This window comes from Vidua chalybeata, chromosome 8 (genome assembly GCF_026979565.1).
Source record: "Vidua chalybeata isolate OUT-0048 chromosome 8, bVidCha1 merged haplotype, whole genome shotgun sequence".
NCBI lineage: Eukaryota > Metazoa > Chordata > Aves > Passeriformes > Viduidae > Vidua > Vidua chalybeata.
Window position 1 is genome coordinate 20,813,559 of NC_071537.1, and position 26,924 is coordinate 20,840,482.

Consider the following 26,924-nt stretch of genomic DNA (forward strand, 5'->3'; position numbering starts at 1 on the left):
AACTGGGGAAAGGAACCAGATATCCTTTAACTTAACTGGCCTGGGGCAAAAGGCACACAGCAAGCAACAAATTACTCACAAAGGAATAGAAACTTTTTTTTTTTTTTTTGCTTTGTAAAAAAAATTAAGTTTTGATGGGCTAAAAAGAGAGAGAGTACTGCTACAGATTCTTTAGGAATTTGTCACATGCCTACACAGAGAAGGAACTCCATATTACAAAATGTGACACAGGAGATAGTAATGACAGCGAGATTAAAGGAGTCTTCTCATATTTCCTGCAGATAGTACAATCGTGCCTAATTAATTGATACTGGGGTCACATGAGCCTTCATTTTCCTCTTTGTTCAAAACACCTATGAAAGAAGCTTTTAGGAGATCTCATCCCTAGGCAGGAAGAAGCTTCTCTCTTCATAAATCTAGTTCCCTGTCTGCTGGGAATGGGACTTTTAAAAACCCACAAAATAGTGTCACCCAATTAGAGAAAAATAAAAACCCCTTAAGGGCTTTGGGGAAAGAAAGAAATATTACTGCAGAACCCTTCAAGAGCAGTTAGATGTTTGTCATGGTAAGAAAAGTCTGAGCTCTACCTAACGTTCCCACACAAACTTTTTAACTTATTACTTTCAGTTAGCATGCATTTATTCTTTAATTCCAGCAGATGCATCTACTTCAACTGCAGCCAACTAGAAAACCTAAGTAAATTAAAAAGTAATTACAATTTTAAAAGGTCAAGCTCATATTTCATACAGTCCTGCAAAGGAAACAAGACTAGATGATCTCATCTGTCTAAAAACACATAAAAATGTAAGGAATTGCTACTCTTGACAGAGGCTTTGCATCTAAATTCACAACATCTCTCTCTGGACAGTTTCTCTGAGTGTCTCATACTTGGAATCACAGTTTATATTCAAAGTAGAGCTCAGTGACACTGCAAACCCTGCAGTCACTAAGAGCCACCTAGGATTTCCTTTTCTTCAGCTGTTAACTGAAGTGCATCCAGCAGCTTCAGCCCTTGACACAGAGAAGAATGAGTAGAGCAAGTCTTTTCCTCCTCAGTACTAGCTCAGGGATTAAGTGGATGTATAGGTCACACACCATTAAGGAAAACCCTTCTCTCTGGCATTTCAAATACTCAAAATCTTACCCATAAGAGATTTTCTTACCCAAGCACTTCTGCAGCCTCATTACAAGTGACAACATTTGCAAATTAAAAATTAATCTAAAACTTCTGTTTATAAAAAGAAGAATAAAACCCCTGACTATTTCAGAATCATCAATTAAGTGAAATAAAGATGAGCTGTGTAAATAGAACAAAAACAGTTCACACCAGCAGAAAGCACAAGAAAATGTTTAGCTCTGTAGAGGCCTGTGGAAGTCCTGTCATTGTGCCATAGCTCCTCAGACAGTTATTTCAGAATCAATCCCAGAAAACAGTACAGAATTTTAAAGTACTGTAATAGCACAATTGTGAGACAGATGAATGGATAAAATTACTCTGTCCCTTTAAGACCAAACTATGAGAAATGCAGAAAAAAGAAATTGTTGTAGCTACAAGCAATGCTGACATACTGGCACAGGTCTACCTGAAAGCAAGAACCAAGAAAAAAATGTTTGGATGTTGGTGAGGGCTGGCCCTTAATTGTAGCATAGTTTCATGTAAATTTTTTTTTTACATCACCATACAGAAGGTTAAAAATGCTGCCTTGAGTTCACAGAAGAATGTATGCACAAATGTGCACTTTGTGTGCTGGGATGATCATTTCACAGAGGTTTTCATTCCAATTACAAGTTTATTGTAACAACATCCAGAATATAAGTAATGGTTAGTAAATGGCCAGATGAAATTAATACACTTCCATCATCACATAATCCATATAGCAGAGGTCCACTTGAAAGCAGCTGTAGCCAGATGCAATAAAAATCTGACTCATGCATTCAGTGACTGCTCTTTTAAAAGAGAAAGAAAATTACAAAGAGGGTAAAGAAAACAAAGATCCCATAAACCAAAAGCACTTACAAATAGAGGTTTTCCACCCAAATGAAAATGAGCACAGATAAGACTGCGTCACCTAGGTGTGCCGAGACAAGACAATAATCTTCCAAAAAGCATGGATTTACATGTTGAGATTTGCATTTTCAGTAAATGCACTACGTAATGCAGTTGGGTGGGAGCCAGACTACCAGCTATTAAATTTAGAAGGATGAAAACCACTTCTGAGACTCCAAGAAGGAAAACTAATAGCCAGACACTTCAGACCCATTCTTGATGAGTCAAAGTAATGCAATACCTAAATAGTTCCTGTCCCTATTCTCACCAATATTACTTCCCTGTCCCTGCCTCAGGTCTGAAGGAAACACTCCTACCTAATAAGAGCTCTTCAGTCCTGGTTTATGATGGGAAAGCTAATGATATCAGCTAGAATTTCTCATAAGTAATTTGCTAATAAAATATCATGAGATGATTATGGAAGCTGACTTATGTTTTGTACCAGACTACAATACCATGTGCTCCTTTCCAAACAAATCATTTCCTATTTCACACTGGTCACCAGCTGAAGCAAAGTGACCACCATTACACCATGATGAACTGAAACCGTATTTCCCCCCCTCCCACTTGACCCCAAAATGGTTAAAATATTCTCCAGCTCACTCACACAAGACAAAACCAAGGAAGGATGGGAACATTGAGGACTTACCTGAAAAATTCCGAGACACAAGCATCGTCGTGAGGATTGCACCCTGTGGGGAAGACAAAGCAGGGATAAAAGAAGGTGCCACTTGAGAAAGGGGCTGAGCTGACCCATGGAGGACACAACTCATCAGTATCCAATGCAGGGGTATACCACTGGTACCCTGAAGAACCCCAGTGTATCCAGGATTCCCACGTGTGGCTCTTAGGCTCGACATGGGACCACTTGCAGTCCTGCCTTTCTAGAGCAGCAGCTAGATGCCAGGATAGACTAGGAAATCTGAAATGGCACTAAGAATTCAACACATAGCTGCTTCCTAGATTTCACACAGCAGAGAGCTGCTTTTGCATAGGCCAGGAGGCTTTGCCCCAGCTGCACGCAACTGGTACCACTAGTACTGGAAGGTGCAGAGTGTTCAGAACTAAAAGTTCCAGAACTATCTGCTCTATTTCAACTCACTGGTAGAAACTAGAAGGGGTGAATATGTAGCAGAAGAGGCATGGAAGGTTAGAGCTTGGAGAAAGAAACTAGCCAGCTCCTCAGTATACTACTTCAGTGCCCTATACTGGAGTATCACATAGCATCTAACACTGCTAGTCATGAAAAAAAGCATTGCTGCTAGGAAGGCACTAACCTCAAATTTAGAGAACTAAAATCAAACCTGAAGCAACTTAAGATATACTTACCTTTAGCTTCCTTCTAGCATTGAACTTTCTCAAGCATTCCACAGTCTCCTGCCTGTGCATCATTGATGCGACAGTGGATCGTTGCTGAAAAACAGGAACAGCAGAAGATCAAGAACATACCCATACCAAATCAGCCAGGGAAGTTCATTCCACTTGCACACAATCCACACATTCAGGCTGACATGGCCAAGCCTCTCACCACTGCATGGATGCAAAGCACTGCAACTGGTTCATAACCTGAGAACTTCCATCAAGACACATTAAATCAAGATGGGCTGTGACAGGACTGCACCCAAGAAATTTATGGCTGAGGTAAAGGTGAGAATCAGTGCTCCCTGCCTTTCAGGCACACACAAGATTTAAGACAGTATGAAGACGAAGCCAAATGAACAAGCATACCATGGGGAACTGAGAGGCACTACAGAAAAAACCTGAGCTGCATTAGCTAGTTTGAAAGGGAAATTTCAAGCAGTAAGGGAATACATGTGAGCAGCAGCCTTCCTGGACATGGCAACCCCCTGAATGCAAGAGGCTGACCAGCAGAGGCCTTGGCATCTTTGAATCAGTATTGCAGAAACAGATTCTCATCATGTAAGAGGAAAGAACATGTATTTCTATTGTACCAATGGAAAAAAAATGAGCATAATCTCTATGCAGTGATGCACATCTGTCATCCACAGCAGACTGGGATGCCATCCACTGCAAAAAGACAACCTCCCAGAAGTGTTGCAGCCATTACGACCACAAGAGGAAATCGAAGACTGTTACTGCCAAGCATTTAGAGCACATGAGGAAGCCACTGACTAATGCCAAAGTAGCTGTTGCTCTTGCATAGAACCACAAGCCTGAATTCCCTTTATGAGGATAGTGGGGGAATTTCTAACCTGGCAGATAAGTGTGAACAAAGTCTTCACTAACTTTCTCTTACTTGGAAAAAATTCTGCAACACCCAAAAGAACTGTAAATTGTGCGTATATTCAACTAGTTTAATGGGAAGTCTCTGCTTTGATCCTATTGTCAAAGCTGACCACCTATTGCAGTACACACAGCACTGTGTGGGGAGAATGTAGCCAAAGTGTCCTCAAACAACTCTGGTGGTCACTGTTCTTCCAGCCTCTTCAGGAGAGACAGTGATGCCCAGTTATTCGATGTGTGCTCACAAGAATCAGGACACATACTTCAGAAGTTTTTAGATTTCCTACAACATTTACTTTAGAGCAGCCATTTATATCCAGAAAAAACATATGTTGTGCACACAGGGACTGCAAAGCAAAAGGAAACAACAGACTTGACAGGAGGCAGTTTCAGCGAGAGGCTGACATGGCTGGGAAGTGAAATCAGACTCTCCCTAGCTCAGAGAAGGAAAGTTGCCACAGGGAGTGGGCTACCATAATACAACTTTGGGTACAGGCATTGGGAGGAAAGTTTAAAACACAGGAACTTGATTATATGCATGCAAAGAATAAAAAGAGATGCAGTCTCAGCTAGCATGAAGTTTTGACTTCCAAGGAACTTGCATCATTTTACAGCAGACACTTCTGTTAGACAGATATTCACATAATTAACTTTAAATTGCTATCTGTTGATTTGTGGTATAAGGACACCACCACCACAGTTTCTCAAGAACAAATGAGCGAAGGAGCACAGTAGACCCATCTCAGAAGTATGCTGTGGCATTACCAGAGCATCTGGTAAGACTTAGGTCAAACTATTTCATCCTGCAGAGATAAAAGCACATCACTGCTGCCCTCCCCTACACCCACACCCAGCTTGTTCTGGGATTTCCTTGCCAACTTTGCAAAAGATGAAAAATACTTATGTGTGAGGTCTGGCAAGGCAGAAACTACATAGAGCAGCAAAAGATTTTTTGCTGATTTCAAGTTTACAGCCAGTTAAGCTGAAGCATAGCAGAAATGTCCCAAATATTGCCAAGATGCTATGCCATAAACTGAAGCAGAGATGAAGAACAAAATGGTCCTAAAATTTTTGTCTGTTGCCAAACTCCATTTGATATTTTAGGATGCTATGGATTGGAAAAGATGTGGGGAAAAAAAGAGAAACTGTGGACACTGACAAAATTCTAAAAGAATAAGGGAATTCTTTTTACTACTGTGGCAATAAAAGCACCACAGCATGACAAAGTTGGCTTGTTGAAGATCAGTATCCAAAAAAAACAAAACAAAAAAAAATCTGAAATATTTGAAATATACTGAGTCCTTCAAGTCTTCCTGGAATTTCCATTCAAGGCAAGCCACAAATCAACCTGTAATAAGGAGAACACTTACACAAACCCATGGGTGTTTGAGAGCCTGGTCAGCTGTGATGCGCTTCGCTGGGTTTATCGTCAGCATCTGGTTGATCAAATTCTTGGCTTCAGGAGTCACAGTGTCCCACTCAGGTGATGGGAACTAAAAGAGGAAGAAGGCACAGATAATGAACTGAATAGAAATATCTTCTACTAGCAGAAGAGATTCTCCCCTGCCACACAGCTAAATTCCAGCCTTTGCCCTTTTGATACCAGGGCTAACACATTTGCAAAACCCACCAATTTTTATGAAAACTCATACTGAACAAAAATCATCCAGAGTCCAGCAAATGAATGGTACCAGACAGCAGGACACACCTGTACCATTCACCAGACATAAACAAAAAGATTAAGAGTTTAAAAGCCTTTTAGGAATCACTCAGACCTTTGAATTTCTTTCACACTCAACAGTTAAAAAAGTAAAGTCACAGATCTTTTTAACTGAGCTCTTACATGAAAAACACAGGCACTATCTTTTACCCCACCTGTCTCTTTCTCCAGCATGCTAAAAGCTCTAACAGCTTATGGAAAATCACAAACAGTTAACTACAGCAAAACTGTATGAAAGCAAAACCCACTAACAGGGAACATCCCATCAGGTACACTTTTCCCACCATAAAACACAATATCCTGGAACAATACCAGTCACTTGGGTGTAGCAAGCCACCAGCAAGTTGTTAGCAACCACCTACCATACCAAGATCTTTACCTGGGGGGCAAGAGAGATGTAACAGTGGATTGGAATAGAGAAGCATGAAAACAAAGAAAATAATTTTAATAATTTTAAGTATTTCAGCTGCTGATCATCCATGAGGGGTAACTGCTTTCTGCTATAATTCCAGTGATGATAAAGATGAGTTATTTGCATCATCCCTTAAAGGCTTGCATGCAGTATGGATGACAGCATGCAGAGATTAAATCCTATGAATCTACTGTACAAATACAGGTGAACTTCAGAACACAAATATGCTGTTGGGGTAAAGCTCCCTGTCTTTAAGTGGGAGAAAAAAAATGGATTTTTCCTGAAAACGTTTCCTTACAGTATGACATAATTTAGAAAAAGTTTATTCCATCTTTTTTTGTCATGCTTTTTTATTGCTTTACTCAGTTGGGTCATAACAATATACCTGCTGTATTTGATTTGCATATAATCTCTTTTCTGCATTTGCAGGCATCACTAGGGTATTATACAATTTGTTCTGCAAATATTGCAAGAGGATACTCAAAAATCATGATGCTGAAGTTTCAAGCAAGGACACTTTTCCCACACCTGAACTCTGAAGTATTCGTGGTAATGTCTTGCAAAACCCCTACCCAACAGCACAAAGTAAAAAGTCACTGTTTTCACTGTTGCTACTTCCTCTCTTGTCAAGGGAGAACAACAGACTGGTTCTGTGCATACAGGCCCCTTGGTGCTGGGTAAGGACATCAGGCACGGGTGCATCAGTAAAATGCAGCAGTTTTCTATCAGGCAAAATGAGGGAAGAATCTAGTAAAATTTGTTCACTATAGGTAAGAATTCAAAAACAATAGATAGGTAAGGAGGAATCAGGCACTTCACTCTTCAAGACTTACAGAAAGAGGTATTTAATCCCTGAAGTGCTTTGAAAATCCCCATTGATATAATTAGTGCAAAAATGCTTCCAATAACAACCAACACAAAAACTGGAGGGGCAGCAAGGAAAGAGAAGAACACAAGTCCATTCCAGGCTATCAAGTACAAGAACATCACTTTGCTTTCACACAGGAAAGCCACAGAGCCAGGACCCAGGCAGACCTTTGTTCTCACCAGTACAGCTGCTCTCATGGTCTCAAGCACAGAAGCTGGGAGGTAACCAGCAGAAGGAGTCCAGCAGACCCCTCACCTTTTGGGGTTTTATTTTTGTTTACTACAAACCACAAGACAGCCTACAAAAAGAACTCCCCAACTTCCTCTTGATATTCATGCCCACAGGCTTTGAGCTAGGATTTCCAGGAGTTCCTTCTTCCCTCTCAAGCCTTTCCTTACATGGAAGAATTTATGCCAAACATTAAAGCTGTGGTACTCATACTACATTTTATTCCATCTTTGCTTCCCTCAGTACTAACCTCCTTGCTATTCCTCTTTCAGACACTTTTTATACCTCAGTTTTGCCGTGCTCTAAGAAGTGTTGCATGATCTGCTTGGCTTTTTACCAGAGCCTCCGACCCAATCCACCATGCTGATCCCCACCACAAAGCCATCCCTCCAATGGTCCCCCACCATTCAGTCTTCTCACTGGGCTCCATGCTTTCCATAGACTACGGCACAGAGGAGTAAAGGACCATAATTTAAGCTATTATTCTACAGAATACATCCCCATACTTTTTATTAGGCCTTGACAAAGACAAGCTCCTTCACTCTACTCCACTGAAAATATCAGCATTACTAGAAGACATCATGTCCCACCCTCTGCATTTCCCTAACAAGTGTCAATGTTCTAGCGCCCGCTGTGATGCTTTCCCTTCATATCCCTCCAGCAGCCCCAGACAGGACTGTATCCCAGGCAGTGAAGACAACGAGGTGTATGAGCACGTCAAACGTCACTTTGCACAGAAGCTTGGGCCTGCTGCAGGACGCCAGGTAAGACAGTGCCATGTTTTGGATGGCTTCTACACCCATGCAGGTACTCAGCAAGAAAGTGCCCTTACGTCATAGGCTCCGGCTTTGATCTGCTGATAGAGTTTGTGCTGATCTTCATCCCAAAAGGGAGGGTACCCCACTAGTAATATGTACAGAATCACTCCTGGGAGGGAGAGACACAGATACACTATGGTTAGGCTAATGTGCCATTTATTCCTTCAGCCCCTCTTCCTTCCCTCTTGACAGTCCCCAAGGCAATGATTTCTCCATATATTCATTTGCCATCATATTTAGTCTTCTGAGATAGCAAAACACAGTACAAATCTGTCATCTGCTGGACCTCACCCTGGCACTTCATGTTCAGCTCTTAACGCCAGTGTCAGGAGCTAGAACGAGCTGCACAATGTCCTTCTACCCTCCTCTGGCTACCATGGCTGGCGAGCCACAACTCCCAGCTGCTCTCAGAGTAAGATGAAGCCACATCTCCTAGGGTTCCTGGGCAGCAAGGGACTCTGTTTTAGGAAGGACTCTGTTTTTAGATGCTTACTGTGCGTGGTGTTGGGACAAAAATGACACTGACAAAGCTGACACTCCTGGCCTGCAGAGAACCATTTAGTCCATGTCAGGCAACACTGATATCATAAATCTTTAAACTTATCTATCCCAGATACATTAACACTTACTTCTTTTGTCTTAAAAAAATCATGCCTCTTCAGTATTTCATCTTCTACGTAGTTAGTGTAATAGGAAATTGCTACAGTTATCTAAACAACTGACTGCAAAGTATAGACAGGTCCTATCTCTTGAGTCTCAAACATTTGATAGATGGCCCAAGGAGAAGATGAGGAGCCAGAATCAAATGAGTTCAGGCTCCAGTATTCATTCCATCTACACAAGGTGCTTATCCTCAATTGTGCCTTCGTGTCTCCACCCAGTAAGAAGAAGCACTCTGCACCCTCCCAGCAACAGGCTACATGGAACCACTCTTTTACATGGAATGATGTTGTTTAAGTGTAAAACATTTTGTCAAATCTTACCACATGCCCATATATCCACTGGTTTTCCATAAGGATCTTTTCTTAAGACTTCAGGGGAGAGGTAGCCTGGAGTACCAGCAAACCCTGCCAGAAAATGGATGACATGAAGTACTTACAGTACCCAAGCAGAAGAGAGCTTGCCATATCACAAAATCCACTAGTGGTAACTAACAAATTCCAAAACTTGTCTCTCCCACCCTTCATCTCTTATTTGCTAGAGCTGTCTCTTGGTAAACCAACAAAAAGAGGCAAGAAACCCCAAAATAAACCAGAAAATCAGATGGGATCCAGTGCCTGTGTATTGCAAGAAAAACAGACAAATAAGAGGGACCATGTCAACCAGCTGGGCACGAACTTGTATGCCAGGCCTTATATCATTGTTACATATAATGGCTTGGAGTTTGAAAACACAAGACACAAATGGGACACATCTGACTGCCGAGTGATATGGGGCGACCAGGAGAAGAAGTCGTTTTTCCAGAATCTCTGCAGCATTGCAGAGTATCAGAGCCGATTTTTAACCTGAAAAGGTCTCATTTCTAATTATGTTTTAGCTAAACAAAGATAAGGTCAGATCCAAATGTGCCTGAGGAAGGCTAGGTCAAATACATTTCTGTAAAGTGACCAAACAAATTCCAGATGTCTACACTTCTAAGCAGTAGGAGAGTTCAGATCAGGGTCTAAACTTAGCAGCTGCATTCATCTTTGAAACTAGCATCTACTGTAAATTGAGAAGAAAAATAGAGAAACACATAGCCATTTGTTCTTTATTAATTTTTCCTCTATTACACCTAGGCTTGAGCCTAAGACCCAGAGGCTGTCATGCTTGGCAAAGAAACAGCCAAATACAGAGAAGTGAGCTGGAAGAGCTGAGAGAAAGTACTCAGGAGGATGCAACTCAACCAGCCACCAGAAAACAGGGGAGCAAAGCTGGGAAAGCTCAAACAGTCTTACCAAACCAGGCCTGCTGCTCTCCCTGGACTTCTATAGCCAGTCCGAAGTCAGCCAGTTTGACAGCAGCACCCTTACATTTACTCGCTAGTAGTAAATTCTCAGGCTGAGGAAAGAAAGAAAAAAGAGAGTAAAAATGAAAGACTGACATCCTTGTTAAAACCTCTCACCTAGCATTCACTAAATTGCACCTGCTGACTGAATTTAGCATGCAGTACTACACCTATTCAGATGAAGACACAGCAACAGCAACGAATGGCCTTGACCTAGAGCAGCAGAAAATTGTTAAGTCTAACACAAATCCTCTGGCTCTTCTGTGGGAGACAGAGCCTCTTCCAAGCCAGCCCATACATTACATGCTGACACCAGAGGGCACTGGCAGTACAGTTCCTGCAGCACTTAAGCCAAAATTCTATTCTGCCCTCTTCAAAGAGGATAACTGGGGGGAGGGGAAAGGGAAGCGGGGAAGAAGGGAGGGACAATGCAGGAGATACAATCTGCAGTGATGTTTCTCCCCTTGAACATTAGACAGTCCCCAAGGCACTGAAAAAGTAAATATGATGCTAATAAGGGCTGCCAAATACACTGCTGTAATGTGGGAAGGCATCATCTGGCTAGGCAGTAGTTTTCATCCCTTACAGAAAAAGCCTCAAACTGGCATAAGCAGCACAGCAGTGAGTATTCTTGTAAGCAATTCTTTCATGCTACACATTTACAGCAGCATAAAATATTCTGTCTTGCTACTGCTGCCATCACCTATACAAGAAGCAACCATGTCACTTTTTCCATGTGCCAGGAAAGGGAGACAGACTTTTGACCCTCACATTTCCACCTTGAATAAATCTCACTCAAACCATAATTCTGTTATGTTCTAGCAGAGGAATTCAGGAGAAGGCTTTACACAGCTCCAAAAACTGGACTGAGAATTGGCAGCTTCCTCTGAGGCACCAGAGCAGCTAGTTACATGGGACCCCTTGAAACCCCAAAGACTTTAAGGTGATGGCTATTATGGCTTTGCTGGAAAATCAACTTGAAGATAGGCAGGTCAAAACAAATAGGTGGTTTCTCATCCTATCCTCTTCTCATCTTTTATGCAATTCGTTATCAAGTCGATTTTTTAACTGAGCAGGATAGAAGCCTGGAAATCCAGAAACAGGAGCTTGTCTCAGTTTAACAAATCTGATAAAGGTTTTTTTTACAGCCTGCTCACTATTTTCACCCCATAGCCACTCTTTACCCCTGTTCTGCCTGACAGGCACAAGGTGCTTTGCTCACTCATCTGTCCTAAAGTACTGGGCATGTGCCTACTTCTGCTTTGAATGAAAGGAGAAAAGCCTTCCTCAACACAGTCCTTGCCATAAGCAGCATGGAAGGAAGGACAACTGGGTCTCCATACATTTGGATGCTACTGGCCTTTCAGCAAGAAGAAGAGATTGTGGTAATCAAGTTACACTAATGAAAATTCACCACTATAAACAAGACCCTAAAGCAGAAGAACAATTAAATATTCTGAAATTCCCTCTCAACTCCAGATTGCACCTGTTGACTAAGAGCAACATTTAAGACAGACTTGTGCTAGTTAAGCACTTTGTACCTCTACTTTAGAAGCAAACACCTTAAGGCCAATGGTGCTAATTCATGTGCATGTTTGCCAACATATGGGTTGTCTCAGGTTTCACATACTTTTTGGTGAGGATGTGAATGCACTCCCTAATTTCTTACAGTCCCTATAGGCAGATCAACATTTGACATTCTTTAATAGCTTTTTTAATAGCATTCTTTAATGTCAGCCAAAAGACAGGCTTATGAGAGTGAGGTGCAAAAGACAAAACTTTACTTGAAGCAGGCTCTGCAGTTATTACACATTGACCCTGAAGGCCAAGCTTTTGGAGAGAAGCTAAATATTAAATAAAAAAGCATAGGAACTTTCATTGCTAAAAGGAATGGTTACTCTTCAGGCCTGGATAGTTTCAGTCAATCAGAGCAAGCAACAGAAGAAACATATTAACTACAGTAGGGAGTGTCTAGAACATGATAAATTCTGAACAAGTTGCTAGCTTTCCTACAAACAAAACTTTTGGAAGGAAATCAGATTATATTTGAACACAACAAAAGCTTCTTCTGTACTGGAAAACATTGATTTTCATAGACTCCCTAATTTTGGGCAGTAGTGCTTCTTGGATGTTGCTTTCTCAGGAGCTGGTGTTGGGTCTAATCAGGAGCAGCCACAGTCCACAGTAGATAATTTGTATATTTTCACAGTGTAGTGAAGCAGAAGGTCAAAAGTGTTGCATAGGAGTTTGTCAGAAACACAAAGAGTTCTCCACAGATCAAAACACCAGAGGAACACTGCTACCAAGCTTGCAATGTGCTTTTACCTTGCTCTCTGCAAAATATTTTTTTACTTTCTCCCTTGTACATTGTTTAACAAGCCCAAACCAACACTAGCAGCAGGTGTCATCCTGCATTAATTTAACTGGACTGTTGGTGACCATCACCATTGCCACTTTAGACAGAGAAGGCTCCAGGGCACGCAGACTTTCCCACACAAATCTCTTCATGCTGGAGCCTGCCCAGCTCCCAGCACAGCTGCCCAGTTTGGGGAGTTTAGGTGACTCCACTGGGGAGGCTTAGGGGCTATAAATGTGTTATAATGCGTCAAATGATTGATTCATCCAGTCTTTAACTGGCCAGCAGTTTTGGTTTTAGATTAAAAGTGCTTCTACTGATGAGAGAAGAAAGACATAACACAAAAAATTCTTGTTGAACATCTCTGCCCTAGCGCAGTGGCATGTATTTGGCAACACTGCAGAATAAAAATATACATGCTCTGTGCAGACAAACTCATCCTGGCAGATTGAACAAAGATTGCTCCAGGTCTTTAGAGATCTCTTCAATCACAAACTAGAAAGTGTCCTTCATTATAATGAATGCTACCCAACTTTCTCTGGAAGCATACTTTTCTCCAAGATTCACAACTACCACATCCTGGAGCTACCTCAGAGAGGCTGAGAGCTGGCAAGGTTCACAAAGACTGAAAACTTCCTTGGGAGTTCAGCACACTCTCTAGCCCTCTAGAAAACTCTGAAGAAGCAAATTTGTGCTTCAGGAGCCCTGCAACACAGTTCAAATAAATAAAAAAAAAAAAACTAAAAAACCAAAACAACTAAAACGACAAACAAAACAAAAAAAAAACCAAAAAAAAAACCTAAAAAACCAAAACAACTAAAACGACAAACAAAACAAAAAAAAAAAAACCCAAAACAACCAAACCCAAAAAAAGTCCACACAAAAATTCCTGCCAGCTGGCAACACAATATTCCTGTCTTGCCTCTTCCAATGATTCCCTGGCTGCTCTCCTTAGACTACAGCACAGAGGAAACATTACCTTCAAGTCCCTGTGCACGATATCATGCTGGTGAATGTGATTCACACTCTCCAGTATCTGATGAATACAGTGGCTGCAAGATAAAAGGGAGAGACACACAAAGTTACGCACAAGCATTTAACATCTCATCCCAGAACTTCTTCCCTAACTTTTATATTTATACTAGGGGGCATTCAAGAGCTCGTGCTGAATCTCTTCATCATGACCAGTGGATGCCACAGCTCAGCACCATCACAGCTGAACAACACCAGCCCCCCCAGCAACAGGATGCCAAACATCCTTTCTGTAGCAGGACCACAAAGCCTCACTCCTACCTCCCATCATTTCCTTCCTTCCCTTCCCATCATACTAAGCCTCTCACTTGTTCCTTCAGCCAACAGTGCCCACCCCACACAGAACAACCAAGGCATCTGAATATCTTCAAACAGCAGCTGAAATTGTGCAAGCAAGATCAAGTCACTCCAGGAAACATTCCACTGGGCTAGTCCCGAGCGAAGAATAAACTTTGGGAGAGCAGCAGCCTCCCCCAGAAAATTCAGGATGACGACGCCTGGGTGCCTGCCAGTTTGCAAAGCTTTCAGAGCAGCATCTCAAGCACTTTATATACACAATGTGCACACACACCCGCTTGCTGGGTGCCTTTTAAGTACAGATCCCACTTAAGGGGTTAGTAATCTGAAAAGCAGAATCATTTTGTTAAGTGCAGCGTGCTGCACTCCCCCAGCTCACAGAAAACCCTCTCTACCATTCCCACTGCTGTAAACCACAGGGACAAAACCAAGATGTTATTTACACCTGTCGCATAACAACAGCACAGCCCACCCATGGGTGAGATTCTGGGTTGGAACTATCTCTTCCAATAAACTCTTACTTGGTTCCCAAGGGTGAATCTGGAATGGAACAGGGATTTTGACAACTATAGCTGGGCGGTAAGCATGCAGATGTGGACAACTCAGAGAGGTCTATGTCCTCAGTGTAGGATCTCTCAGACCCTTCACTGACTTCTACAAATCTCAGAGGAACAAATTCGAAATGATTGAAATATTTGAAAGAAAATATTTTTTCAAATATTTGAAAAAAGGCTACAGGAAAAGATGGGAAGAGGGTGAGGAGAGGAAGAGGAGAGGAGAGGAGGTACAGCACTGTGTATTTGCTACCCCCACCCCTCTGGAGCTGGCAGTATGATCCTCAGGGTCGGAATCCATGAAAATCTCCCTGCTCCCAAAACAAAAATGTATAATTAGAACAGAGCTGAGTCTGAGCGAGAGAGATTTTCTGGCCAAAAATGGCAAAAGTGTGAGGTGTCCCAGGCGAGCCAAACACGGCAGATTGGCACAGACCTCGCTCCCTCGCTCTCTCAGACTGCTCTGGAATTCAGCACAGCATGGGGAGAGAAAGGGAGGAGTTTCACTCTGTCATCTTATGGGCACTTGGAGACCTGACCAGCTGACAGTCAGAGGGCTGAGCACCCTAAGGAGAGCTCACAGAGCAACAGATAGTCCTCCTTTTCCCCTAACCCTGCCATAATTTTCCTGAACAGTGTCAGTCACTGACAGCTTTTGAGCACTTCAGGGAACAGGCACTGGCAAGAGGAATAGGGGAAGGATTGTGATTGATAACCTCAAAACTTCCCAACTTCAAGGCAGAGTGGCATGATTGACTGTGTATTCATCTGAGATGCTGTGCCTACAAGATCTGTACACCCCACTGAAAACATCTGTGGGGCTCTCAGACCTCTCTGCCAGCAGCTCCAGCAGAGCTGATGAGTTCACTGGCCTTCCCAATCACCAGTTGGCTCCTGGCAGAGCACGCAGGGCAGTGCCTCATTTGAAAGCCTGCAATGACCAGAAGACAGACGCTGTAAGTGAACCACAGGGAAAGCAAATAAGTGCCAGCAGACTCCATTAGCAGTACCTACACCAATACCCCAGGTCACGCTCTCTTTCCTTCCCTGCATTCAGTATCATCGTCCTTAAAGTACTGCCTACCAAGCTCAACCTGCCACAGTACCCACTACTTCCTTCTTACTCCTCTCTTCTCACGGCTCCCCTGATTTCTGCTTCAGCAAGGGTTAGTATGGGATAAGAACATGACTGGGTGTTCAGTCAGCAGGGTGAAATGTCACCACTGGGTCACTCCGAGGCCGTGCAAAAAAGCAGAACAGGAGTGGCCTAATCCCGGCTTTGATTCCAGATGCTGCATGTCCAGCAGATGGATGGGTCAGACAACACCCTCAGCTACTGCTGCACATAACATCCACCCTGTATAAACAGGGACATGCACGTGCCACTTCAGGAAACTCACATGTGGGAGAGAGGGGACACATTCAGGAACAGAAGGGCATAACTCCAAATCTTTTTAACATTAAAATATGAAGGTTGGTCTCTCATGTTGTGCCTTCTGTCACTGCACTGACCAGCTGACTGTCAGAGAGGGCTTCCACAAAAACACAGCCTTCAAAGCCCCCTCTCCTCACTGCCTAGTAAACCACTACCTAGACACAGGCAAACTGATTGGATCTGCCCAACAGCAGTGGCGTATCACTGGAAACCATGCTAGAAGAAGAAAGCCAAGCAGGCAGCACCCTCACAGCTCTCCTTTATGTTTGCTCAGTAAGGACACACTGTCACCACCCACCAAAAAGGCCAGGTAGACAAAGCTGCTAGCAGTGGCACTCCCAGAAAAGAGCACAGAATGTGCAAGTGGCAGAGACAGCAACGTCTGCAAGTGGGCAAGGTCTACAGCTATATTGAGTCAGGCTGTCTGGTGACAATTAAGTTCATGCTAATAGCAGAAAGAGGATTTGTTTTATCCAGACAAGGGGCAAGAGTGTTAGAACAAAGCCACACGCAGATCAGCAGTCAGGAAACTCATTCCACTTGTACATGTACATGGAACACACATGCAAGGGTCTGGAAACAGCCTTACCTGGCATCTGCTTCACTGTAGTATTCTCTAGCAACAATATCTTCAAAGAGCTCCCCACCAGTAACCCTGGAGTGCAGAAGAAGAAAGGATGTTACAGAGCCCATGCCTGTGCAGTTAAAGGCTGGCCACCCACCTGGGCCCTTTGCCACAGCCTGCGTGGAATGCTGCCTTACAGGGGAACCAGGGCAGAGCTCCACCACCATGGCACCAGCACTGCTATATCCACATGACTGAGCCCCTGGACTGCCTTTTTACCAGCAGTGTACAGGACACTGTTGACACACTGCACATGAACTGCCCACACACCTCTGCTGAGTGTAGTGTATGCTGAGCTTGGGAAGGACAGCCCTCCTCTGACCCCCGCTGGGCTGCCTCAGAGACAAAAATCAAACTGTCTCCATACACAGGATAGACATTCTTTGCCATCCCACACTTACACCTGGTACCAGGAGCCTTCCTGGTCTGTCCCCACCACACAGTCAATGGATTTTTGTCAAATAGGCCAGAGGTATTTACAGGTCTCAAAAGAGAAAGGGAGAATTATACTAATGCAGGTGCTTTTTACTCCACTCTTAGTCAACCGCCAACGTGCCTGCATCACTGGTGAAGCATCAGAGACAGACACTTACAGATCAAAGACGAGGTAATGGAAACCTTCTTCTGAAATACTGTCATGGAGTCGCACTGCAAAAACATAATCAAGAAGTGAAGATTTAAAGAGCAAATATGACACTTCACAAATCAAACTCATGCACACAACCAAGTTCTCCCTCAACCTACTCAGTCTATTAATTCCCCATGCCCTTTACTCTGTGCACTCCCTTAGTGACCTATTTTCTTCCGTTATCTCAAAGGAACAGATGGGTGTCCTGCACATACATTCACCCCTCTCCAGCATCAAAACAAGCTCGGAGTATTTTTGACCTCCTGTTCATTCTTCCTCTCTAATATTTCAGTACCCTCCTTTCATATCTGCCAAGTTTTTCCTACATGCTCATATTTTGGCATCTCTCCTAGTCCGCTATTTCCTAAAACAAACATTTTTCTGAGTCCTGAAACAAGCCCTCAATCCATAAATTGACTTCTGACTCTACCTGCATGTCAGTACCATTGGCCTCCTTTCTGCCATTTATCTGTAAGTCTCAATAATGTTCTCTCTTCTGTTATTCCTTTTTTCTCACTTCATTCTGACTTACACTGCAAATCCTTACCCAAAATTCAGAACCAGTTTCTTGTCTCATTTTTCTGACCTGCTTGTTTCCAATGACATATTTGATCACATTCTGCTTCTCAAAATTTCATCCACCTTCAGCTATCCCTCCTTAATTCTGTTCCTATTTCCTAAATTAACTTTCATATTTTATCATTCTATGTCCCAGGCCCATGATGGGCCACTATCCCCTGATATTTTGGGATCTCTGAGGTTCTGTTCCCCTTTCCCCATGTTACACACAGGCAATAACTATTGTATCTATGCATTCAGCATGGTGCCATTTCCTCTTGTCTGAATCAAAATCTCAATTTCTTTGACCATTCTTGGATACCTAGGCACTATTGTAACCCAAAAGGAGAAGCTTCATATGGCTACAGAAACCATACTTTTTGGTTTTTTTCCTCTGCTGCGGAACATCACTCTTTTCCCTGCCAAACAGTCACAAGTTAGTAATTCTCTTTCACTCAATTCCTAAGCCTTCACATCCTGACTAGAACAAGACGTCTTCTTCACATGACCGTCTATAATCTTTGCCTATCGATTCACCCAAGTAAAGCAACAAGCAGAGACAAGACTGGGTCTCAGTCACTTTAACACCTTGTAATTGAGTATTGACCAAAGTAGTGTTGACCATTCTCATCGTTACAAGAAAAATCTCATTATCCTGCTCTGTCACTTCAATGTTGCCTTTGCCTCTCTTCCCTATCTTCCATTCTCTTCCTCATACAACACAGGTGACCTGCCTTGATTTTCCCAGCGTCATGATTTTCTCTCTGTCAGTATCAAGAAGTCAGTTTGCACCTCTTATCAGTGCATGACATCAGCTACCATCAACACTGTCTTGGGAAGGTTTCAAACTAGCACTGGGCACATACGGAACAGCTTTTGCACATGTTGTTAGTGCTCTTCTTTACTCTTCCTTGCAACTCTCCTTTGTTCAGGCATCCTTCCATGTGCATGCAAACATACTCAAACAAAGAAGAGAGAGTAGCAGAGATGTGCAGAGACCAGTGCCAGTACCCTTCCTCAGATGATTTAATTCTTTCCTTGCTCTTTTTGCCTGTTGATTCCCATTTTTTTTCTCCCTTTATCTAAAAGCTCTCTGACCTGGTCCCTTGGCTAGTTTCCTTTCCTTAGCATTTCCCCATATCTAACTGCAGGGGTCTGGGAGGAGCACTCCATCCAGCAAAATGCTGCGAACAAGTCAGTACAGCATTCAGGTGCAACATGCTGTTCCTAATGTGTGAGAACAGACACATCACCCTGACCAACTATGTCCTGTAAATCACTTGCTGCAAACAAAAAATTCTTCCAAGTAAGCAGTTTTAGTTGTGTTTGTAATAACTTTATTGTAACACAAATTTGTGTTTACAAGAAAACTTGCCTCCCAAGCACTTGGCAGAAAGCAGCAGAGGTGGCATTACAAAAACACAAGTGAGAAGAAAGGTATTTCTTAGGAGAGATTTCCATTCAAGATTGGAAACAGGATAGAAAGCAGCTGAAATAGACACTTGGATTTCCAGTGCAGGGCAGTTTTCACTCCAGTGAAGACTGCTTGAGGTGAAACCAGGACAAAAGCACATCAACAAGAGCTGAAACCCAGAACACAGGCAAAAGTCTGCAGAGAGACGTTATGAACAGATGGAGAAACTTCAAGGAAAGCTGAATGTACTAACAAGGTCATGTTTGGTGATGCTCAGTGGGCATGAAAAAGCATTCTCCTTCCTCTGGCACCTGAATGGTCACCAAAGCACTGCAAGAAACACCAAGCACAGAGGAGAGTGCCACGAGTAATATCACGATGGAGGAGTACAGCCTCCAGCATGCTGAGAACAGTGGCCTTAAAAAAGACATGTAAACACGTTGGCAGTTAGAAGTGAGGAACAGTGAACGATAAACTTTGATGCAAAGATTCGGGCAGCAAATTACATCAGAAAATAAAACACAAATGAGCTATTCCTTTGTCTCAAGGAAAACAATTTTGTCAACTACATTATGAAAAGGGAAGGAAGTAGCAATTCAGCTGGCAGAAACTGGCAGAGGCAGCAAAAGGAGCCTTCAAGGACAGTAAAACACTACTTGCATCCTTAGGTGAGGAGCCGTGACAGAGACAGTTCATAAATATTGACGTTGTGCACCACCGTAGGGCTGCACAGCAAAAGAAGGCCTTGAAGGCAGGACACAGGTCATTAACTTAACAAGGGAGCTGCCTCCTCACAACAGCCCACAATGATGCTGGAATAAAATCTGCCTGGGATTTCATCTGCTGAGGTAATGAAGCTCAGGGAGTAATGGTAGAATAGCAAAATCCAGAAAAGCTGTAGGAAAAATTACACTGGGTACCACCACCTTGCACAGGAATAATGAGTGACAGCTCAGAATTGTAGGCTTTAAGTGTGAAGTGGGACAGCAATAAGGGGAGTCAGAAAGGATCAAAATAAAAGTCCGAATATACCAAAACTCTTGTGACTCTCAATTCCAGCCCTAACTTCACACTGATGTGAAGAAACAAAACCAATACAAAGTAGCAGAACAGAAATAAAACCTGGTGTCCTTTCACCCTAAAGTTTTGCTTACCTACCCTCCTGCAGAGCCACAAGAGCTTTCCTGACTAGCAAGGAGTCTGCAATGGACAGCTCTGAGGCCATGGTTCACTCTGCTGACCTGCAAAGTTAAAACACTCTGCTTTCTACTACAGTGCTAACATCCCTAACTGAGGGATGATTAGCTTAAAAACATGACCTGCCTTTTCCAAAACTATTCAGCTAGTCCATGAAATGGCATATATTCAGAAGTAACTGAATGATAAAAAATATTTTAAAAGTCTCTGTGCCTCCTCTTCACTTTGGTGGTTCACAAATATGACCCACATTGTGTGAGTATTCACCATGAAGATACACAAACATCAGAAAACATCTGATACCTTCACCATCCAGACAGTATAGAGCCCTCTCTGCTTAAAGGTAACTTGTGCAAATGTCCTCCACCTGAAGGTAAAACACCGGTTCCCAAATGGCCAGTTCCAAGAGCAAAACTCAAGTACTGGGCTGGCTGTCCTCTGTTTCAAACATCTTCCCATGAAAAGAGGATCCCATTTCTTCCACAGGCTGCTGGTCTTGACACACTGTCTAACAACTCCTTTACTACCACAAGTTCAGCTTTAACACAGTGGTTGAGCAGAGCCCACAAAAGCTGCTCATATCTGTTAACCTGTTGACAGAGGTTACAAGGGAGTGAAAAATGTCATTATATGGAGACAGTGGAGGGCAAAGTACTCCTGAAACCTGATTATCCATAATAAGAAAAACAGTAAAAAGTATTCATCCAGTTAAACTTTTCTTTAAAAATATTACAGTACTCTTTTTTTTTTTTTTTTCTCTCATCAGGGGACCAGTGATGCATGTGTCTAGCACAGTAGGCTAGATAAATGCACACATCACAAAAGAAGTCGCAAGCTGCAGCAAGAGAGAAGTTGCACAACAATAACAGAGTGTCCTTCAAAATGCAACCAAACTAAAAAGAGGTCAGTATTTGCCAAGGAAGCTCATCTCAGTCTATTCACGAGAAGATGAGGTGGATTATTTCTATTAGCTGATTCTATTACCAAGAAGCAGCAATTCAAACCATATTTCCTTCCTAGCCAAACACTTTTAACACAGGGATTCTTTTAGATGTAGGAAATTAGACCCTGCCAACACCACTCACAGCTGGAGTCACCTGATGATTCTTCCCATTCAAAGATCTCTGATGGACGTAATACAATGGTTAGGTTCACAAGAACAGACAGAGAGGGGAGTAGGAAAGAAAACAGAAGCAAGTCAGACAACAAGGCACTAAATCAATTACAGGATATGGTGAAAGACTTCACCCAAAGTTTAATTCAGGAGAAAAAAAAGGTCCCATCCACCCAAAAACCCAGAGGTTTTGTAGAGTTCACAAGCACATCTAATTTTGTCATACTGATAAGTCTTACAGATAACTTTCGAAATAATACCTAAAAAACCACAGAGCACTAGCAAGCACTGCCAGAACAAATACTGTCCAAAGGAGCAGCATCAATTACAGACTGGTAGGTAGAAACCTTTCCAACAAAACCAGCTGCTCAGTCAGGAGAAAGTGTGCATCACCATTTGGATGATATTGCCAATAAGCACACAGATTCTGGGAGGAATAAGCAGTGGTTTCAATACAGCATCTTGATGAAACAATGTTTTCAGCAAGCCACAAAGAAAGCCTAATGGGTTTTTAAGTATCTCCTGAATCTGGTACTGCAGTGGTACTTCACCAAGGGTGATGAGAGTGCAACTCAAAGCTGTCCCTTTTTAAATGTGTGTCCAATTTTAAATGCACACACGTAACTGCACTGTTAAAGAGCTGTGAGGCATCACAACACACAAGACACAACCTAGCTAACTGCTTTAAGCATCCTTTTCTTCCCTCAGTCTTCTCTCCAGCCTTAACCTATGTAAACTAATTTTACTGTACAGGGAGCATCTCCCGCAACACTAGTCTTTTGGAAAAGTAACTGACAACAGAAAAACAAAGATACCAAATGGCTCTCTTTCCCCAAAAACTCAGATCTTCAGCACACCCTGCAAGTTAGGGCAAGATTTTTCTGTCTTGTGTGGGTGTGTGTGCAAGGTCCGAGGCCCTAACGCAATCCAGAGCATTTGCAAAGAGCCTGATACCACACTGAGCGGCTCAAGGGGACGTGCTGCGGTTACTGAACCTAACAGCAGCTGTGGAGCAGAGTTCAAGCACTTTCTAAGAACATCTGCCGTGAATATTACTTTTCCCTGCCTGCTGTCTTCAGAGTCTCACTGGAAATCTTGCCTCAAGAACAGAACTTCAAGCTGCTACTTCAAAATGTTCCAAAATCCTTGTACACTTACATTTTTTATTTTACTAAGAAATAATACTGATAAGCTATTATAATAATGAGAGAAAATTAGGCATTTTAAAAATGCCTAAAACCAGCAATGCAGTAACAGTCATGCCATATAGTTTGCATTCCATGCCTGAATAAAGTGACCCTGTACAGACAGCCTCAGCTCTCTGATTCCTGAATGTGATACAAAACCAACTGAACATAAGAGGAAAATATCCTTCATAACAAACTGCACCAGCCTAACAACAAATGCAAATTGCTGCTGAGTCACGCAAAGCAAGACTCTGTGAATGCAAAAGTTGAAGTGAATCATGAAGAAATCAGAAAAGAGCTATCCAATTTTATAAAAATCCACCTGAACTACAAGAACATAAGACATTGAAAAGCAACAGACATCTCATTTTTAAAAGGTCATATCTAAAAGGCTAATTGCTATTGGGGTCACAAACACAGAATATGCCTAGCCTAGCTTTGACCCACATCTCCCTTTCACTCTGTCCAGTGTGCTGAATATTATTATCTTTTTACTCTTACGTCAAGCACAAGAGGCCAGGAGGATTTATGCCTGCCACGTAAGCCCCAGGATGAACATTCCCTGTATCCCATACCCACAGGAAATAGAGCAGAGCTGTACAGGGCTTAGCCCATGATTGGGGCAGGCAGGCTCTTGTTGACACAGGGCGATTTCTGGCAACCAGTTGCAAGTAAATATCTTAAAGCAAAGAAATTTCCAAAGTTGCAACAAAAACCAAGTATAGAAGCAGAATTTCACAGGACAATTTCCAGTATCTTCATGCAGCAATCACTCCTCTCTGCTTAGGAAAAGGTAACATGGGATGAAATCTGCTTGCTCCTACATATCAGTGGTCTTTGCCTGTCCTTAGGGAAAGTGTTCGAGCTACAGGTAATCTTGTCTGCTAAATGTAGGTTCACTGGTACTCTGAAGTGTAAAGCATTTTGATACTATGGGCACATAAAGGACAGTATCAGCCAACTACCTCTGCACCAACACACATTGAGTGCTGTGTTTATTTAGGGCTCTCAAATTAAGTTGCTGGTGTTGCAGAGCCAATAAAAGACAATGCAGAGGTTTATGGCTGTCTCCTGGGTCATGGTAGTTGCAACACAGGAACTCTTCCATGCAGCCTTAGTAGTGCAAACACAAAAGTGCTCTGGGATCTTCTGGACTGAGCCACGTCATTTAAACATCAGCCACTCATTAGGAACAACCACAGCTTAACTTCTCAGCAACTTTCAAGTAGATATCAGACATTTGCCAGTATCACGGAGAAATGGAGGAGGTAAGAGATGCTGCAAGGGTTTATTTCAAGACACTCTGCATATCAGAACCAGCAGAATAAAACTGGAGGGTAAAACCTACCTGATGTCCTCTTCCACTGATACTCTGCAATGTGCCAGGAGGTACTGAAGCTATTACAAATACACATGGCCCGACAGACTGCAAACTGAGCACTATGGTCCATGGCAGCACAAGTGACAAGTGAACTGACGCAGATGGCTACCACCCACACTCTCTGCTTCCCCAGCTGCTCACCAGCCTGGGCAGCCAAGATGGGAACTGTCCCACCATCTCCAAGCCTGGCTGTGTGCCAGGACACTTCCTGCACGCTTCACATCACTCAGGATGTCTGTCCCACGAGGAGCCACCACCAACCTGTGACTGCCTGTGAGCTGGGTGCTCAGCTCCCACCCCAGCTGTTTCTCTAATTACATTTAACACGCAGAATTCAGTTGCAGCTGCTCAGGCAGCTTCCAAAAGGACTCTCCTTTTAATTAAAAATTCGCTATTAAAAAGCATTAAATTGTGTAATGCAAATAATCCTCTAGAAATCATCTGTCCCAGCAGCTAATGACCAGCTCTATGAGAGCAGTAACCAGCAGCAGCAGGACAGTTAGCTAACAGGACATAGCAGGCTGCTGGTCCCCAGCCCCTCAGAAACGTCCTCTCCCAAATCTGACACAGTGAGGTCAGGCTATGCTGGACATATACCAGCTTGCTGTAAACTCCCCAAGCACACAGCATTTCACACCAACTGCAGTTCCAAAGCTTTGGAAAATGGAAGAGAAGTAGGATTCGTTAACACTCTGCTCAGGTTCAGGCAGAACCAAGCTGCTGCAGGCTCTGCAAAGAAAGGCAAGGAACAGTGCTAAGGAAGTATGAAAAGGCCCACAAGCACAGAGGTGGGCTTCCTGTCTCATTTGCCATTGTTCTTACTGTAACCTTTTTAACTCTCCAGCCTTAAAAAATGAAGCTAAGGTAGTGCCCAGTTCGGAAATTCCCTTAGGCACAGAAAATCACAGCCTAGAAAAAGAGCTGCAGGGAGAACAGTACCATTCCTGTTAAGAAACCTATCTTTCTGAAGAAGTAAAAAGCAAAAATAAAAAGAAAAAAAACCCACAAAGTATTTTTAAAAAACATTTCAGTGCCAAGTAAATGTTATTTTTCCTTTGATTTTATAATGTCTGTATTGAAAAGCTGAAGTTCAGCACATGATACATAACATCTAGAATGCCCTACTTAAACATTAGATGAGCGAAAGAAGTGCATTCACAGGAATATTTCCTGCTCTCCTGATAACTGTGCAATTATGACCATCCAGAATTGTTATTAATAATTTCCTATTAGCCACATAGCAGATAAGCAAAGTACTTCTGATAACCACTAGTATTATATAAGAGCTTTTTCTAAAAACACCCAAAATAATAACAAGCCACCTTCACTGGTGTCTCAAAGAAAATATGCAGAGAACACCCACTTTATTAAAATTAATAAAATACAGATAGTGGCCACAACAAATTTTAGATCTCTCATACAATGCTCTGCATCTTGGCATTTCTGCCATCAGGGATGGATCCATGCAGGCAGGTGCTCTGCCTGCCATCCCCAACCCTTGCTGTGTGAACCTGATGTTCTCAGCTCATGCCTCGCATTGCCCAGGACAGCCACGACCCCCTGGCACGGACGCAGGCTCTGCTCCAAAGGCCGCCTGTCGCCTGCAGGATTTGACCAGAGTGCAGCCACCCCCTGCTCCGATCAGGCCTCGGGCAGAGGGAGCCCAAAGGAGGCTCTCTCCATTCCTCAGTGTGGGGGGGAAGGCAGAAAGTAGGGGAATCCTCCTCTGATTTCTGCAGTACCTCTGAGTGCACAGAATCTGGCCCTTATCCCACTATTTTTTTAAGGGATTGCTTGCATACAGATAAATCTCACAGCTAAATAGATGAATAACAGAATCTAAATATGTCTCTAGTACAGACCAGAGAGACATACAGAATAAATATATCCCCTGGCAAGGAAAAAAATGCAATTATTATTCATTTCCCAAATTGAGATGGATTACGGAGAAATAGTTTTCTTAAAACCACAGGAAAAGCTATAGGAAGAGGTGGCAGTAAAAGAAGAAAACATGCAGATGTAAATAGTACTGAAATAATTAACTATGAAAATCAGAATGAGACATGACTGCCTGGGGTTTTGGAGAGCATTCCAGCAGGCAAACATGCATGGGCACTCACCTAAATCTCTAACAGTACAGGGACTATAAATAACAAATGGTAAATTGCAGCTCAAAAGCTCAAACTTTTTAGCAGGAACTCACTTCAGCTGATAGTCTGTTTGAGGGATTTTTGAGTGTTTGTTGGTGGGTTTTTTTTCCTTTTGGCAGGGTAGGAGGAGAGCAGGTTAAAGGTATAAGTCCAAGAATATTATTGTTTGAGCTTCCTAACCCTTAGGAAGCTCAGCAACTTGCTGTCCTCTGAGACAGCCCCATGACACTTCCAAGGAAAAGCTGCTCAGTAACTGAGAAAGTCTCAAAGCATAACTCTTACTACAAGGTCTCTTTTCACCCTACTCCACCTTCCCCATACCATCCCCTCTGCACCAGAAACAGTCCCCCAGCAATAGAAATTGCAGGGCAGCAAATTTACACAGGCAGACATGCACAGGAGCATCCCACTTGGATACCACTGAGTATCCACAGGGCAGCAATCATGGCCAAAACACTGGAGAATCCCCAGCATTTTAACTATTCTTTGCACATTACATCCTTTCTGTCCCAAATGCAAAGGCAGTCTGGATGCCTGCAGCCAAAAAAAAAAAAACAAGGAAATCTGCTGTTTACAGCAAAACACAGCCTACAGTTTTTTTTTCTTGTTCACTAAGGAAGCAATTCAAATCTCTTGTTAAGGAAAAGGTGATAAGAAAACATTCCAAATGGC

At 42.7% G+C, this 26,924-nt stretch overlaps 1 protein-coding gene across 11 annotated transcripts in view; it reads right to left on the bottom strand.

The window, feature by feature from the left end:
• The window catches only part of CAMK2G (calcium/calmodulin dependent protein kinase II gamma), a 118,659-nt gene that overhangs the window by 32,643 nt on the left and 59,092 nt on the right, over positions 1 to 26,924 (bottom strand). For 10 of the 11 annotated variants that reach the window (XR_008432015.1, XM_053948723.1, XM_053948720.1 and 7 more), the window contains exons 4-12: positions 17,217 to 17,271; positions 16,588 to 16,653; positions 13,660 to 13,732; positions 10,275 to 10,377; positions 9,321 to 9,404; positions 8,352 to 8,446; positions 5,662 to 5,784; positions 3,377 to 3,460; positions 2,697 to 2,739 (exon numbers count right to left, since the gene is read on the bottom strand). Coding sequence is in view for 10 of the 11 variants with exons in the window: in XM_053948723.1 (XP_053804698.1) it covers positions 2,697 to 2,739; positions 3,377 to 3,460; positions 5,662 to 5,784; positions 8,352 to 8,446; positions 9,321 to 9,404; positions 10,275 to 10,377; positions 13,660 to 13,732; positions 16,588 to 16,653; positions 17,217 to 17,271 (726 nt within the window). In the remaining variant the exon portion in view is untranslated. The remainder of the gene's footprint in view (positions 1 to 2,696; positions 2,740 to 3,376; positions 3,461 to 5,661; positions 5,785 to 8,351; positions 8,447 to 9,320; positions 9,405 to 10,274; positions 10,378 to 13,659; positions 13,733 to 16,587; positions 16,654 to 17,216; positions 17,272 to 26,924) is intronic. The other variant, XM_053948722.1, reaches the window with a different exon arrangement.